Source organism: Aspergillus luchuensis, chromosome 5 (genome assembly GCF_016861625.1).
Source record: "Aspergillus luchuensis IFO 4308 DNA, chromosome 5, nearly complete sequence".
Lineage (NCBI taxonomy): Eukaryota > Fungi > Ascomycota > Eurotiomycetes > Eurotiales > Aspergillaceae > Aspergillus > Aspergillus luchuensis.
This window is the reverse complement of record NC_054853.1, coordinates 1,383,421-1,400,145: the sequence shown is the minus strand read 5'-3', so window position 1 is coordinate 1,400,145 and position 16,725 is coordinate 1,383,421. Positions and strand designations below refer to the sequence as shown.

At 49.6% G+C, this 16,725-nt stretch overlaps 4 protein-coding genes and 1 non-coding gene across 5 annotated transcripts; 2 read left to right on the top strand and 3 right to left on the bottom strand.

The window, feature by feature from the left end:
• Positions 1-837: 837 nt before the first annotated feature.
• On the bottom strand, positions 838-1,101 carry AKAW2_50502S (uncharacterized protein; the record flags this gene model as incomplete). Its single annotated transcript, XM_041690328.1, has 1 exon — positions 838-1,101. One exon carries the CDS (start codon positions 1,099-1,101, stop codon positions 838-840), a length of 264 nt encoding a protein of 87 aa, XP_041543923.1.
• A 6,269-nt stretch (positions 1,102-7,370) lies between these two features.
• On the top strand, positions 7,371-7,742 carry AKAW2_50501A (uncharacterized protein; the record flags this gene model as incomplete). Its single annotated transcript, XM_041690327.1, has 1 exon — positions 7,371-7,742. The coding sequence occupies one exon, from the start codon at positions 7,371-7,373 to the stop codon at positions 7,740-7,742; it is 372 nt and encodes a 123-aa protein (XP_041543922.1).
• Positions 7,743-10,213: 2,471 nt separating this feature from the next.
• On the bottom strand, positions 10,214-10,320 carry AKAW2_t50003S. Its single transcript has one exon. It is a non-coding gene; the product is annotated as a tRNA-Gly (tRNA).
• Positions 10,321-12,964: 2,644 nt separating this feature from the next.
• AKAW2_50500A (uncharacterized protein) lies at positions 12,965-13,360 on the top strand (the record flags this gene model as incomplete). Its single annotated transcript, XM_041690326.1, has 1 exon — positions 12,965-13,360. One exon carries the CDS (start codon positions 12,965-12,967, stop codon positions 13,358-13,360), a length of 396 nt encoding a protein of 131 aa, XP_041543921.1.
• A 309-nt stretch (positions 13,361-13,669) lies between these two features.
• AKAW2_50499S (Zn(II)2Cys6 transcription factor domain-containing protein) lies at positions 13,670-14,996 on the bottom strand (the record flags this gene model as incomplete). Its single annotated transcript, XM_041690325.1, has 4 exons — positions 13,670-14,321; positions 14,368-14,595; positions 14,644-14,847; positions 14,902-14,996. The coding sequence occupies 4 exons, from the start codon at positions 14,994-14,996 to the stop codon at positions 13,670-13,672; spliced, it is 1,179 nt and encodes a 392-aa protein (XP_041543920.1).
• Between the last annotated feature and the right edge of the window lie 1,729 nt (positions 14,997-16,725).

The following is a 16,725-nucleotide window of genomic DNA, read 5'->3' as shown; positions in this document are numbered from 1 at the left end:
ATAAGGATAGTCTATCGTACGCTTAGGCGATTATTTCCTTAGACGTGTCTCCGCCAATGGATGTTGTGAATACCGGTTCATTGCAGTATTCGCAGTATCAATAATTCTAAATTTCAACCCGAAAGTGTCATGTCGTGGGAGTATTGCTTGAACAGTGGAAACATGTGCGAGGCTAATCTGCAGTTCCGATATCTTCTGCGGCTGCCCGCAATGTGGCTTTGTACGGTGAGGGCGACGTAGAAAGGAGATGGGGAGGCGCCTGTACCACCATTCCCTTCCTGGGAGAGTCTTAATTCAGATCATCCTGTCCACGGAAATTGTTCGCTTTGGTCGTCCTCCCCGACGCGGGCTGCCTTCCAGGACATTATAATACATCCGTGCAGCCTCGAGTGACCTCATTCTATCGCTTCCACTCGTCTTCTACTGATAAAGAGGTGGGCCGCGTCATCGGTTTGACTATGAGGTAGGTTTGCTGTGAAAGGTGCTCTGTGGCTTGGATTTATCCCCCATCCCCTCCCGCACACGCTGCAGGAGTGGGGGGGGGGGGAAGGGGGGAGCATGCAGCGGTCGATTCCGTGTGTTTGTGACCTGTGTCTTCAAATTGCCGAGTCGATCAATCTTTCGACTAGAACCAATATCAGGGTCCGTGTGGAGTCATTAGCAGAGTTACTGTCACTACAATCATCATCACTGGAGCTGGTGTCCGAATTGTCGTTTTGTTTCGCGACGCCTGCTAAAGCAGTAGGACTTCGACTGGGAACACCGTTGCTCAGGGTATCGGGTACGGCTGGCGTTACTTTACACCACCGCCTTTGGAGCTGCAGCCTGAGTCCGTGTTCATGCGGCTTGGAGAAGGAGATCCTTTCTCACTCCCGTGAGACTTCCACTCCGTAGACCGCTGCCTAAAGCAGTTCCGACAAGTCCGACCCTTGTCTCCACCCACTCGCCGTAGAGGCAAGTCGGAGTTGTGACATCGGTGATGTCTATTGGGAAATCCACACCGACGGCGTTGTCTGAGTCTAGGCGGAAAGACACACTGCTATCGGTTCCGTCATTGTCGCTGCTATGGCCAATGTTGTGATGTGGTGGACAGCGGGCCATGGCTCAAGGGAAGGAGTCAAGCGACCGGTCTACTGGAAAGAGAGACCAGGAGAGGGTAGGGTCGTGAGGTGACTGGCGACGACGGCAGGCAGAGGTTATGGGAAGAAGAAATGGCTGAGGAACATCAATGGGCAGAAGGGAAGGAGACAGGATTGTCATTTATAAGATGACCACTGCGGGGGCCCTTCACTCTTGGGGGGCAGCCATTTTCGGCTGGTCACAAAAGGTTAGTCGGGATGCAAGTTTTAATAGCGCAAGAGCCCGAAAAGGACCCCACAATCGGATCGATAGACTAATAAGGCTAATCAAAGCTGATGGGTGTTCAGAAGCGATGGGTGTGCAAAGGTGGTGGGGTTTCAAAAGCGGTGGGGCTTCAAAGACGATAGGGGACCGGTGGGTCCTAAATGATGGGGCGCTAATGATGGTGTTTACAACTTGCACTCTTGTTCCAAAGTGTTGGACACGTAAGTTGCGAGTTTGATGCACTCGCCGGCGGCCGTATTTGCAAGGGGCAATACGTCAGGTAAACTATGCATGTTGTGGCTACTTGATTGATTGATTGATTGATTGATTGATTGATTCCTCAGGCTTTTCGCGGCCATTGGCTGCATGTAGCCCCCTAGCTAAATCTATCTAGATTTTACTATACATTGTGTTATTGTATCTCGTGTGATTTATTAATTTCAGTTCAAGTGTGTTGATCTTCGGTGAATCTCCCTGTTTTCAGGGCGAACTTGACAACGGTGTGAATCACTTCCCTGTTGGGTTTCCATGCCGCCATGTTGCCATCGAGTGGTTTTCCGTCGTGGCCCATTCGTGAGGAGTAACCTCCAAGTGCTAGAGATAGGTCGTTCGGTCTTGCTCCCATGGCCCGAGTCATGTCCGTTCGTAGATGATCCCAATTCCTGCACTGGAACAGAAAGTGTTCTACTGACTCCTCTCCGTGGCCACATCGGCATGTTGCACTGTCTGTCCGGTTGATGGAGAATAGGAACTTGTTCAACCTCGCGTGGCCTGTTCGGAGTTGGGCGAGGGTGGATGCTTCTTCCCGGTTCAAGTCGTCATACAAACTCTCAGTATGCTTACTGGGCAGGGCCTTATCGATTGCTCGGGTGAACTGGCCGAACCTGTTACGGTGAAATTTGTCAATACTCTGCTGCCTGATTGTATCTCGTGTGATCCGCCACACGGATGATGGCAACTGGATTTTCGCCCACGATGGCATGTCTTCTCGGCGGAGTGCATCTGGGTCTGCGTCGGATATACACCGTGATAGTGCCTTCGCGCTTCTACCCCTGGTGTTTGATCGTGTTTGGAAATCCATCTCAAGTCGACTCTCATTCCTGTTTTGTGGATGCTGAAGATTCGATGGGTGATCTGGCTGAGGAGCGCCTGTCCGCTCTGTCGAGTCGGTTTGGCTAATGCCTGTAAAGCGGACTGGTTGTTGGTGAATATGGTTGTCCATATCTTGTAGGGGGGCATTTTGATCCTTGTCGTGATGCTCGAGATGTATGTTGTAGCTTCCAAGATGCCTCCCAGCTGTGTGTAATACAGATTAGTGTTCTCCTCCTGCCCAACGGTCTTCGACCATTGGAAGAAAGTTGTTTGATCGACTTGTGCTGTTAGACCAACTTGTATACTTCCCTTCTTCATCGAGCAGGCTACAAATATTTTCAGCCATGCTCTTTTGCTGCGTTGTATGCGTTGCACATCTACGGGTCTACCGGAGAGGCTGATGAAGTCCTGCAGTGTTGAGCTCCACGGGCTTAGTGCAAATGGTTGAATGATCTCCATTTCCGGTCGAGGGCTGCAGAGATCTCTCAACTTCATGAACGGGGAGCTGTACGTGCGAGCCACGAACTCGGCCTGGCGGCGGCAGTGCCAGAATGGATGGGTCGTTGGTAATGTGTGGCATTTGATCCAGTGGCGTAGGATTCGTTTCCGAAGCCGGGTCTCGATCGGTTCGATGCTTGCTTCACTTTCCGCAATGGTTAATGAGACGGAGCGAAACGCTCCTGTAATCGCTTGTGTTGCATATCTTTGGATAGGTTTCAATGCTTTCACCACCCAGTTAGGTACAGATACATCACCTTTGGGAGTGCACCACACTGATGCTGCGTAGTCCACCGTGGATGTCACCATTGCGGTGAACAGTCGTCGGGCGGTATTAGGGGAGACGCCTCGCAGTCGTTTTAGTGCGAGGACTGCTCGAATTCCTTTCTTGGCTGCTTCCGCGGCGTGGAGTTTGAATTTTAAGCCTTGGTCCAACCACACCCCGAGCACCTTGATCGTGGATTGCGGAGCTACTGGAGTCGGGCCCACTCGCAGGGGAGATGGAGGGAGAGGATTTACACGAGGTGTTCTTGTGAAGTGTATATATGATGTTTTGTCGGCCTCGAAAGTAGCTCCGGACTCGGACGCTCAGCGCAGTGCTCGCGGGATGATCTCGTTTTGGAGCCGCACTGTGTTCTCATCTGCGCTCTCGCCGACGGTCCAGTGGGTATAGTCATCCACGAAGGCAATAGCACCACCCTCCCTGGAGATAGGAATGTTTACTAAGTTGGCGTTCATAAAGAGAAACAGAATTGGTGACAGTGGGGATCCTTGCGGCAATCCGGCATGAATGATCTCCATTTCGTCGGAACAAAAGGAGTTGACCACAAGACTTGCTCGGCGTTGCGAACAGAAGTTTGCTACCCATCGGATGATTGGTACTGGAATTCTGTGTTCTCGGAGTCGTTCTAGTAGGACATTCTTCGCTACCCCGTTATATGCCCCCTTGACGTCAAAACTGACCAGGCTGAGGACTTTCCCTTCCCGCCATGCCTGATATATCTTTTCCACCAGGATGTTGAGCGCCTGTTCACATGATCGCCCCGCCCGAGCTCCGAAGTGGTTTTCCGGAAGCAGGTGGTGCTTTTCAACCAGGTAAGAGATTCTTGTTGCAACGATACTTTCCAATGCTTTCCCTAATGTTGACAGGAGTGAGATTGGTCGGTATGCCTTCGGTAACGATGGGTCTTTTCCCGGTTTGCGGAGGACCACTATCTTTGCACTTCTCCATACTTTGGGGGCATATCCGAGTCGGATCGACGCCCGGAAAATTGCAACAATAAGGTTTCCAGTCACTGGCCAGGTATTCTGCCACACCACAGCGGGGAGATCATCTTGGCCTGGCACTTTCCAAGGTTTCATCTTCATGATTGCACACTTGACCTCCTCGCGAGTTAACATAGGAAATGGAAGTGGTTCGGATTGTCTCCGTCTACCGAGTGTCTGTTCTGGTGTTGCTGGAGTTGGCGGGAAGAAGGCGGATAGTAACACTTCAGCTTTGTCCTTATCATCCTCAACTAGATCTTCGCCAGAGTGTAGCGCTGGGATCGGTGCAGTTCCACTTTTACCTACCATATATCTTGCGGCTGTCCATATGTTGTCGACGTTCAGCAGAAATTCTTTCCAATGTCGTCTCTTTTGATCTCTGATGGCGGTATGGTACCTCTGACGTCGTTTACGCGCCTCTTCGTCTAGCTGCGACCACCAATTCCCGTAGTCTCGCATTCTGGTACAAAGGTTTCTTATCTTCGTGTACTCCTCCCGCAATTTGGTTAGTTCCGGTGTCCACCATCTCTTACAGTAGGGCGATGGTTTCCCCGTTAGGCAGGTTTTGCTGAGGACTTGCGTCACCTCGGAGAGAAGCCATTCCACTGTCTGGTCGAGTTCTTCCTCACTGTTGAGTGGCCTGATCCCATGTTGCAAGTGGGTTAGCTGAGTGCAGATCTCGTCCCACGGTGCCTGTTTAAGATGAATCCGTGGTTGGTAGGGCGGAGGAGTGGAGACACTGATATTGAAGGTTGATTGGATAGCTCGGTGATCAGATCCATGCTCTCGAGGGTGGACTCGGCAACGAATTAACTGGGCTGCTAATTCCGGTGATGCCAAGGTCAGATCAATGGTTGATCTTCCTCGAGAACTTTCGAATGTCATTGTTCCCCTTGGTAGAAGGCTTTGCAGGTTATGGTCCGCCATGAAGTCAAGGATCGGTTCGGCTTCATCTCGTTGGGTATGACGGGCAAAGACATGATTTCCGCCCCACAGGTGGTGATGGCGGTTAAAGTCCCCAGCCACGAGTATCTCGAGCTGCGGTCCATGCTGATTCTTCTGCGCTAAAATCACCGAGTTAATCATATCTAGCCGCTCTTTCAGGATTCCTAAATGTTGTTGATCTGTCCTTGGTGGTACATACACCGACATGACCAGTATTTTCCGATGGCCAGGGCGTATGATGACCGCTGTGATATCCGTGGATTGTATATCGATTTGTTGGAAGGCGGGATGATCTCGGTTCACCCAGATCATGCTTTTGCACATTCCTGGTTTCTTGATTTCATCCTCGCCCACCGTTGGGAGGATTGCAGTCCACTTTTGATGTGTGTGGATCGTTAATTTTCCTTCGATGAGCATGGTGGAAGGTTCGGAAATTAGTAGGAGATAGTAGTGTTTCAAGGATGTGTCGTTCAGCAGGCTCAATTGCGTTTCTGGCATTTTCCTTAAGTTGGCTTGAAGGATACGGAGGGGCCTGTGTGTCGTTTCTGTGCATGGTCCCATTAGTTGGCTCTGGGGGGTGGCTGCTGACTCTGAGTCGTCATCTTCATTCTCTTCCACGTCTCACAGTTGCGGTCATCTGCAGTATGCCCGTCCGTCCGGCATGCTGCACATCGTGTGTTGGTTGCTTCGCAATCTGCCGTCATGTGGTGTTCTGCACATCGCGCACATACTGCATGGTTTGGACAACGCGCCGCTTTATGCCCATATACCTGGCACTTTCGGCATCGAATGGGTCGCTCCTGGTACCGGTAGGCATCTGTGAAAACTGCTTCACCTCGGATGTGTGTGATTTTTCGTTCTAGTAGTCGAAGGGCATCGGTTTCTTTGGTCACGTAGATTACCATCGATCCGTACGATTTGGGGCCACTGAGCCACCGAATCATTCTGATTTGTGTATCGTTGTTTTCCTCTGCGAACTGAGTCCTGAATGTCGGGTTCTCTTTGCCCACGCTGTCATATACATCGGCTTTCCTCACTTCATCCAGTTTCACTGGGAACCAGGGTTCGCCACACAACCTCACGCCGGGGAGGGCCTGAAGCCATTCCTGGTGTTCTCGAAGGAGCGCTGAACTTTCGTCTTTATCTGTAAAGATTTTAACAAGGTTCCTTGGTGCTAATTTGATTCCTTCGATCTGGATGTTCTTAGTTTGGTCGTGTGCTCGTAGGTGTGTACTGATTGTTTGTTGCAGTCGGGTTGGGTCTTGGAGGATGTCTTTGATTTGGGGCGAGGCTTGGTGGGTGTCGATTCGGACCATAGGTAGGGTTAGGCCCACGCGGGTGCTTCGAGCTGTTGATGAGTTCGATGCTGGCGTCACCACCGAGGCCCAGCTTCTTCCTGTGGATTCAGTTCCTTCTGTTGTGGGATGCGAGGTGATTCCATTGCGGGACCGAATTGCACTAGACAGTTCAGCGATCTCTTTCCGCAGCGTCGTGATCTCTTGCTTGGTTTCTTCGGTATATTCCTGTTGAGTACTGATGATCGAAGCCTTGAGCTCTCGTGTCTCCTGTCGGGTTGTTCGTATTTCTTGTTGGACTTCCTTGAGATGTATCTGAAGGGTTATAATCGCCTTTTGATGTTCGATTTCACGTTTCTGGAACTCCTCGTCACGTCGCTCAAGGTGGATCTGGAGCTTCGTTACCTGTTGTTGGAGCGCGTTGTTGGCTTCCCACAATCCGCGTAGCAAATCCTGTACGCTTCCCGGGTCCAATTCCTTTGCTTTCCCGGTTTTGGAGTTTTTCCTGGAGGTTCTCTCGGCTGCTTCTCTTTCCTGGTTTTGACCATAATGAATTGGTCTTGTCACTGTTCGTGTCGAGTGCCGAGTTGTTGACGGTGCGCCCGGTATTTCCACTCCCGTGTTTGACGCGTCTCCGGGATCCGCCCCACGCCCGTACTCACCTCCCTCTCCGCATTCTGGAGGCATAACGCCTTCGCCTCCCAATTTATCTTTTGAAATTACTTCTTGAATAATCGTTGTTTTTTTTCCTTGTGGCTCCCTCCTTCGTTGTGGCTACTTGAGGCCAGGGTTCCGCACAGCCACCAATTATGATTGGCTAGAACGGCAAAAAATAAGACCGGGACCGACCGAGGCCGAGCGACCTCTCCGCATGCCCGCCTAGTTGAGCGTCAACCGAATGAACACTCTTTGATAAACCCCATCAAGCAAATGGAAAGCAGCAGCCCACCCGACTACCAAGCGCTATATTTGAGGGCTGAGGAAGAGAAGAAATTGGCAGAGGAGGAACGCCAGCGGGAAGCACAGCTTAGGAAACAAGCAGAGGAACGCGAACGACAAGCTGAGGAACGCCAACGACAAGCTGAGGAACGTCAACGACAAGCTGAGGAACATCAGCAGCAAGCAGAGCAGGAAAGGGACAAGGAAAGGGAGCAAACACAACAAACCACCTTTGCAGAGCTAATTCAATACTGCCACAACTATACTTCTCTATGCCTGAGAGTCGAAAGTCCATCCCGTTCTACGACGGGAACGGTTCCGGCGCCTAAGGGGAAGCGCTGTCCGCTGCAACTTCTGCCTTAGACCAAGTACACAGCCATACAGCAAGAGATCTATCACTCTGTTTGTACCTATTTAGCACCGCCTGGACAACCTGCTGCACAAGTGTTTCCGTCGCGTACTGTCCTCAAGGATTTTGGGGAAGAGTTCAAGAAGAGAACTATAAGTAGTGAGCAGGATCTGCAAAGCTATGAGAGATTCAGGGTAGAGAACCATGTCCGTGATATTATCGCGGAATTCTACAGGATACATGCTGCTCAAGAGGAATTTCAGTTAGGCAATGGAATTCAGTTCGATAACCACGCAAATGCCCTTGATGCGATCGACACAGACCAGTTTGAAACAGATAAATCAGCGAATTCCGACCGGATCAATATTGCATCCACCGGGTCGACGGTGATAAAAATACAACCATTATAACTGTTAAATACAAGCCGCCCCATAAGCTATCTGTCAAGAATCTTCGAGCGGGTTTGCGACCAATGCGGTTCTGGAATGAGATGGTCAGACCAGACTCTGTTCCCACAGAGAGGCCTGAAAAATTGAGATATAATACAGCCTAGCTAACCGGCTCGGCTGTAGTTCAGAAGTATCATATAATGCTCCAGGAAGGGCTCGAGTACTCATATCTGACTAATGGATTCGCATTAGTTTTGCTGCGGGTCCCCTATAATAATCCGGGCACCTTATACTATCATCTCTGTGAACCCAACATGGAAGTTAACCCGGATAATAAACTGAGTTCTCTACAACAGCCGTTAACAGCTGTTGCTCGGGTATTGTGTTTATGCCTCATAAGTTTCCGCTCACAATATCGTGACCAGGAGTGGCGGAATGCCACAAAGAAGCTGCCAAAATAGAAAACAAGTTTCGATCATACACATTCCCAGATTCCGGAACCGGATTTGCAACAAAACCCGCCCGATTCAGAATATACAGCATCGGAGTATACGAGCTCCGAACCTACTACATCAGAATATATACCGTCTTCGTCTCCTGCTCCACCCCCCCTGCTGACACCCGTCAAATACCCACCCGGTCTCGAACTAGCTGCGCGTCGCCGAATCTGACACCACGTCATGATTCTGACTCTGACGCAGATAAAGCTCCAGAAAGAAGGAAGCGTGGCTTCAGTCAGGTTGCATCCTCCCCTTCGTCTCCATCTGCTCAACGATCAGCACATCTGGCGGGAGATCAATATACACCGATCGGCAGCCAAGGTCAGCAGAACACCGCACAGTTTTACACCCAGAAATGTCTACGTAGCCTGCAACGAGGTGGTCAGCTGGATATTAATTGCCCAAATATCATGCTCCACCGACAGGGGGGGGACAGCAGCCAACACCCCATCAATGCCAAAACGCTGATCAAGCAACTCAAACAGCAACTAGAAGAAAATATCGACCAAGACTATACACCAATGGGGGGTTGTGGCGCATCGGAAGTCCCATTTAAAGTCACTTATACGGCATATGGATATACTATGGTCGGTAAAGGAACAACTTCCCGACGGTGGGAGGAGGTCAAACGTGAGGAAGTCATATACCATGTACTCAACCAAGCACAGGCTTCTGCTGTTCCTGTTTTTCTGGAGGCAATCGATTTGGCCAAATCCTACTTCGTACATGGAGCTGGCGAGATCTGCCACATGCTCATCATGGCCTGGTGGGGGGGGGGTAAGCCCATACATAAGATAGAGTGTGACATCGCAATCACACGTGAGATTGCGAGGTCTGAGAAGGAGATCTGCTCCTTGGGAGTCTTACACCAGGACCTCCAGTCGGACAATATTCTGTGGAACGCCGAGCTGGGACGGGCCCTGATCATTGACTTTCACTGCTCGAAACTGAATCACCGACCTATGAAAAGGCGGGTGAAGTCACCCGGGAGGCATCCGTGTAGAGAAGTGCACAAGCGAAAACGACTTTGTATTGTCTAATATTGAAGGTGAGAGGAATTGCACGCCTGCGCATGAATGAATAATATGGACTGGCAGTAATGTGATCAATGGAAAAATTCTCAAGTAAATGCAGGATAATTGTTTATACAGTAGCTGCCTTCATAACTTGAAGTCCTTATGAACAGTCTGCCAGATTGTCATCGGCAAAAGAAAAGCAGAGGGCCTCTAAATCTCAGTACGTGAAAAGACACAGTTTTGGGCCGAAGGCCACAATATTCTGTGTCAGTTGGCGGCGGCGGAGCCACAGATAAGTAGTAGTCCCATCCGCCTTGTGTTGGTTTTCCCACTAGACTAAAATACGAATTCGCACCTAGCCCAGTGGTTTATGGTTTAGAATCCAACTCCTTGGGCGAATGCAGGTATTCACTGTATGGCGATCTCTCTCGATACATGTCTTTGCTGTAAGCTATTTCTTTCCTGACAAATCTGGAGCCTCACCAAGGCCTGTGACTATTTCTCTTCCTTGCCACCTTGCCATAAGGGGAAGGGTTAGGTACTATTATGGCAACGAATTTCACTGTTGTGGTAAATGTGGTGCCGGCGATGGGAATCGAACCCACCACCTCTAAATAGCAAGGTGACCAATCCCGCATCTTTTGGAAGTTACCTCAGAGCGCTTACCACTACGCCACCGCCACCGGCGGTGACGAATCGGCTTGGTCTCAAATCCTGCGGAGTGATACGTGCAACAGGGCCTAGGGGCGCGTGCACGACAGCGAGGCTAGGACTCAGTTCTCTGTACGCGCTAAATGCGCCCGCCTCATGCCTACGCGCAGGGACTCTTCGCCCGTCGGAGGGAACTTCCCGTGCCCAAGGTAGCTTGACCCCACGCAAGGGAACTTCCCTCCGTGTGAGGCAACCTACTCACCTGTTAGAAGAACTTCGCTCCCATTTAACCCGGTGCCTCTCCCGAATGACTTGCCCACTAATTCCGCAACTAAAACTGCTTCTTCCATTCCTTACGAACTTGAAGGTTGGCAGCTCTCTTCACCCGATTCTACGACGAATTGTTCGAGCTAAGACCTAGCGGCCCAGACAGGCCAACGCAAGATTCAGATAACAGCCAAGGATTTTGACTCTAATCCTCCTACTGATGAGGACGACTCGACCGCAGCCCATGAAGTCAAGGCAGCGAGAACAGGAGACCAATTACTATCGGTTGCAAATAATCGTCCGGCAATAAATTGTAGAATGAATAGCTGTCAATGTCTTTCGCGAGATCTAACATTCATTAAATGGAGTCCCTGGTCTACCGTATGGGCCTTCACAAAACCAGTAGTCAGAGAAGATTTTCTACGCGTTGGGCAGATCTGTACGTGCGGGCCGGCACCAAGCGCATACTTGAGTATTTTAGGGGCTCAGGTGCTTGGCCCTGGGCGTCTGGGGGACCTAGGTCCACGCGCCTAGATCCAAGAGCTGTCTAGATCCACTGCCTTAGGCCACAATGACTGGGCTGTCAAAATGCCTTTTCCCAAGGACTTTGGTCTCCCGGGTCCTGGATTGAGCAGAACCCGAGCCGAAATCACCCAATATAGTAAATGTCACTGTTCTATGTCGCTCGGGGGAATGTGAGAGCATTCTCAGGACTGGTTTAAACATATGTGGCTCTTTCTAAGACTTTGGTATACATATGAGCTAGATTGGTTCGAGAATGACGTCTCCGAGCGGCTAGCCATACATGAAAAGCCTTTTATGTTGCCCTACGACACATATGGATTATTTCATGTAGCGATACTCAAGCAGCAACTTATAGAAATAAGTTGATATGTGAAAGATCATAAGCTATTATGGGACATGGAAGTATCAGGCCAGAAGGAGATTTTCAGGATGGAATGGCTCTCATGAAAATCCTCTTGTGAGGAAAATAGCCACGTGAGAATTGTTCTGAGACCTAAATAGAAATAAGAAGCATAGAGTCATGGGAAACGCCTCTTCGAAACGCAAGCTTCCTAGAAGGCTTGACCTAGAGCCAATACGATCATAGAACGTTGCGCACAGGAGCCTGCAACATACTGCTGCATCTGACCTTGAGACTAGACAAAGAACGCCTCAGCAAGAACGTCTACCTTGTTCATAACTCATATCACAGCGGTGCTATACTGTAGATCATTTTATCACCGCAGCACGGACATCTTGGTACAGTAGTGGGCCTTGGGGCCCTAATGGGCCAGGTTCTTGTTTGGTTACGAAGCAATCTCCCGCAGCTGGCTGTGCACCGCAGGCGGCTTTGCCATACCAAAAATAGTTACTGATTGGCTTCCTCACCTGACGAGGTGGGCCGCTGCGTACATCCCGCAGTGGCCTTCACTTTTCCTCGATCGTGACCGCTGCGGTCCGGCGAACTGCAGAGAAAGTCACTGCGGCACTAGTACCACGGGCCTTGACGTTTGCGCTCCTTGTCAACCAGGCGCATCTACATCGAAGTACACATCCGCTTAAGGCAGCGGCAGTGATCAAAAATCACATTCGCCATTTGCAGCAGCGGCGTCGCGCAGCCGATCGAGCGGCGGCCTAGGCAATAACTGCCAATCAACTAGTGGAAGCGAAAGGACCCGAGCCGACCGAAACCATGCATGGACTTCTCGCAAAGACGGACATTCTACGCGACCATACTGCACCATTACGTGCATCCGCGACTTGGTCAACCGAGAACCTCTGGGTAAAAAAAAAGGCTCCAACTGGAAACTCTACGGTGGTCAGAGACACTCCATCGGACCGCAGGAGTTTACACGCCAGCTCCATCGTCAGCTTGCGCGAGATCGAGATCCTGGATTCGAACAGCTGCACGAGTGTGGTCGGACAGGGTATCTTATAAAGGCCACTCTTCTTTCCCGCGGATAAACTGTGATGACGAAAGCGACGACTGTGGAGAAACAGCATCACCTTCAAGCGGAAGTGGGCAATTATCACCGGCTTGGAAACTTACAGGGACAACTCATCCCTGTCTGTCTTGGGACTCTAAGCCTCGCGTTGCATAATGAGACGAGGACTTGTTGAGCGCCCGGAGCACAGCGTTGCGGGTCCCGGAAGCAGAGCACGCCTGGAATATAATTTTGGTTACACCGCAGCGACTCTCAAGCTGCTTATGGGGAATCATTTAGCAGACCCCAACATCTCGAATAAGACCCACCCGCTTGACGTTAGTTTGCTGAATTGACTGGTTCACGGTTAGCCATTGTCTAAGCATATGCTCAAAGGGTTGGGCGTAAATACTTTTCCGGGCTTGAACAGGGCGACCAATGAAAATCCTTAACGCCCCTAAGCTTGTAACCGAGCAGCCAAATTGATGATACTAACTCGGCTCCTTGGCCAACTCAGAGCCATTCAACATGAGAACGGGTCAGGCGGAGCACTAAGGTCACTGGGCATACAGAGGTCAAGTGAGGATTTGAGGAATCCTGCGGAGACAGGCTTGAGCGGAGTCAAGTCCTCAGGGCAATGCTATATTGAAGACAGGAAGACGTTCCTGAGCGTAGCTAAGTGTGAAGCTGCTAACAGGCAGAAGATGCAGTTCCCGCCTAGCCACGGTCTTCTAGAGTGGCTGGGACGGAGTTTGAATAGATCCAAAATCCGAACGCGGGCAGCTAATGAAACGAAAAATATATCTCAACTCAAATTCTTTGAAATTAGCATACCAGAAAAAATCGAAAGACCAACGAACTCCGTGGAAGGCTTCTATTGACTGTTCGCTGCCGAAGGCGGAAATTTTTCGCACACGCAAATTGATACATATGGGAACCGAAAGCCATTATGTCCATTACTTGATGAAACTATAATACATTTGCTTGCAATTTGCTACTAAGCCCCTCCTTTTAGACTCCTGTATCAGCTTAACTGAATGTACGAGCACATACCAGAATGATGACTTAGTACTTCCCCATGTTCAGTCCATGCGATGTGGTAAGCTTTCCTCGCCACGACGGCTAACAGAAACACAGGTGCTCCAACTGCGCTAAAGAGGACCCAGATACATAACATAATCACGTCGCTCTTATAGTCCCACAGCACTTTCGTCGGCGATAAGGCGATCCTGATACTTGGTGGCGATACTTTGGGGCATGCCCATGAGGTACATGGCCAGTTGTACGTCCGGGTCGTGAGGCTTCGCCATGTTGCGCGCACGGACAGTACGGTCAATTTCTTTAATAGGGCCCACAGCCAATGGCCCAAGATCATGGCATCCTAGCTCTGGAAATAAGCAGTACAGGTTGAGTCCCACAGCAAAAAATTGTGCTAGAACCGCTAGACCGAGGTTGTCGTCAACGCCATCTCGCAGCATGACTGGAGGAAGCCAAAAGAGCCACTGTCGCAGAATGTGCACGCGCTGGAAAGCCTGATCTGGTGAAAGAGAACCAATATCACCAAGGAATTTATCCAGAAAATCCACCAGTTTGTTCACCTGAATGTAGTGCTTTTTAATATGCACAAGTTGTCTCTGGATATGCCGCAGAACTGTAATTGTATCGGCGAGACCGGATAGATTCTTATTATTGAACTGGCAGCTCACGATAGAAGACGAGTCCAAAGTTTGAAGGTATTGTTCAGTCTCGAGGAACTTTGCCAGCTCGGACTCGTACCTCCATTCCTGCGGCATGGAATAAAAGACAGATTTCAAACCAGTCCACAACGCTATCCAGCTTGACCTAAACTTATCAGCACCCGTAGTATTGGCAAGAAGAGATTCTATACCGTTCACTGTCTGCCCATAATAGTAGCATGGTAGCCGCAAGGACTTTATCATAATTCTCCCTGCAAAGCTTGCTAGAAGCTATTCGTAGTTGCTCGACTGCAGTCTGACGAAAGTAGAAATATGTCTGTTTTATTCCCACCTTCGGCTCGATTGTAGCTAACAAGGATGCGGATAGGGTGAGGAGCGAGCTCATTACTAAGTTATCGGAGCCTGCCATAGAATAGAATCTGTATATGATATCAGCTCTGGCTTCGATATGGGTTAGAATTACTTACAGAGGCAGCTTCTGAGCCCAGATTGTGTAGTCTCTCATGCCGCGCTGTTCCAGACTTTCGTAGAGCTTGGTAATAATATCAATGAGTTTGTTTAGCGGCAAGTAGTTCAGTTTCGGTCTGATAGGCCGCCAATACTTAGGCCCTTCCTCGATTTCTGCTGTGATTGTGTATTTGCAGGAGACGCTGCGCTTGCTGCAACTTCGACTGCACTGGTTAACTGACTCGGCACCATGCACTGGGCTCCGTGGGAAGGCATACCATTGCGGCAAGGATTTATCGCATTTTTCATGGCGCCGTTTACATGACTCGCAGTTCATGGGGGATTTATCCTGGTGACAGCCAGAATTGGGCATCTTGATATGATTTACTCGGTCAAACTGGGAATTAGAAGGAAAGGTATTCACTGTTTGGTTTAAGCAAATGCAATGAGACGTTGCCTTTAAACTCCACCCACAGGTATCTATTAGTGGCTGCGTCCCCTTTTATCAGTTTAGTTGCTCTTAGGACAAACTGCTCGATAATCCTTAGGAAGCTTAAGCGAACAAAAATAGCCCCCGATAGGAAAAATCCTGCTTGATTGGAATAGGTCGCCTCGCGTGTGTATTGAACGGCATGAGTGTACTGTTAGAAGATCATACCTAGAAAGGGAATCGTCTACTGAAGTCGAATAAGGCGCTAAAGGCATACCCAATGAACATCGGTGGGCCAATATAGACTGGTCCGAGAGATTTTCCCGATTGCATACTACATTCAATACAGCTTTTCAAAACACCGTAATATGGTCCGAAGTGGGTACGAGTGGGGCAAGGAGAAAGTCCTGGACACTAATGCAGTCCATGGTATGCTGTTCATAATAGAGGTTCCTGGCTTATCTGAGATGACCCTGGTGGAAGTATTCGCGGCACAAAACGCGTGTGGTTGAGTTAATCTTTTAGGGGATTTAATTCCTGGGGCTGAGAGCGTTCTCGCTTAATTATTTGTAATATTACAAGATCTCATCCGGCAATAAACCATGTGAAAGCAGTATATAATCTACTACCGGCAGTGTTGCCTACAGTGCCCAGAATAGTCTCTAGTGTCGTGAAAGTGAAGTATCTATTCTATTCATCCCAGTTCTTCTGCTCCGTACTCAGGAGTTTGACCAGTAATACCAACATATTCTCCCACAATGAATCCTACCCATGCGGTGTCCAGTATCCTGCCACCTGAAGCTATACTAGAGAGACTTCTACCGGGCCACGACTTTCTAGTGCGCCTTCACTTTTCCTATTCTCAGTCAGATGCTTCAATCTATCTGCTCAGCGCATTGGTCTGTCTCGTACTCTTCGCATATGCTGGACCGATACTCAGTTTTGAGACGAATAAGCATCCTGCCCCGTCAGCCTCTGCCTATAAGACGCGGCTCGAGTGTATCTAAGGTCGTGCTTCTTCAACGGACCGATGTGTCAGACAGATCAAACCGGAAGCTGCCCGGCAATTTCTCTGGATTGTGTTAGTCTATAGAAAATCGCTGAGCAGTGGCTAGGATGGTGCTGACCTGCGCGTCTGCCATAGTTCATTAAAGATATCAAATAGACGTTTACCGAAAACCCCGCACACTGCGAGTATATAGAATATACAGACCAGGCACAGCACAACAGCTAGCTCGTACATAGTAGACGTGGTCGTAAGGTTATTCAGAGGACGTTATGAGTTCAGTAGATGGCCAAGGAGCAAGGTGTATGGGGATGTTAAATCAGCCTCTGGTTACCCCTGGCATCTTTATAAGAGCGCTCCTAAGAACTAGCAGTATAGCACGTGTCCCTGCTCCAGACATCAGAATACCTATCTTTGTTGTTTATTGGCAACACTAATTCTAGGACCGGATACTGCAGTAACTCCGTTGGTCAATTGTTATGCACCATGAAATGTAGCCTGCGGTCTAGAAAGACAAAAACTGGAACACATGGGTAGTCGTTGTATGCCAGGCAATTCCGCTCAATTCATTGGCAGCCAGCGGCTCCATACGCTTTAGACTACCGCACGATAAGTCAGGGGAAAGCACAACCACTGGGCAATCTCCAATCTCCACCGACGATCATT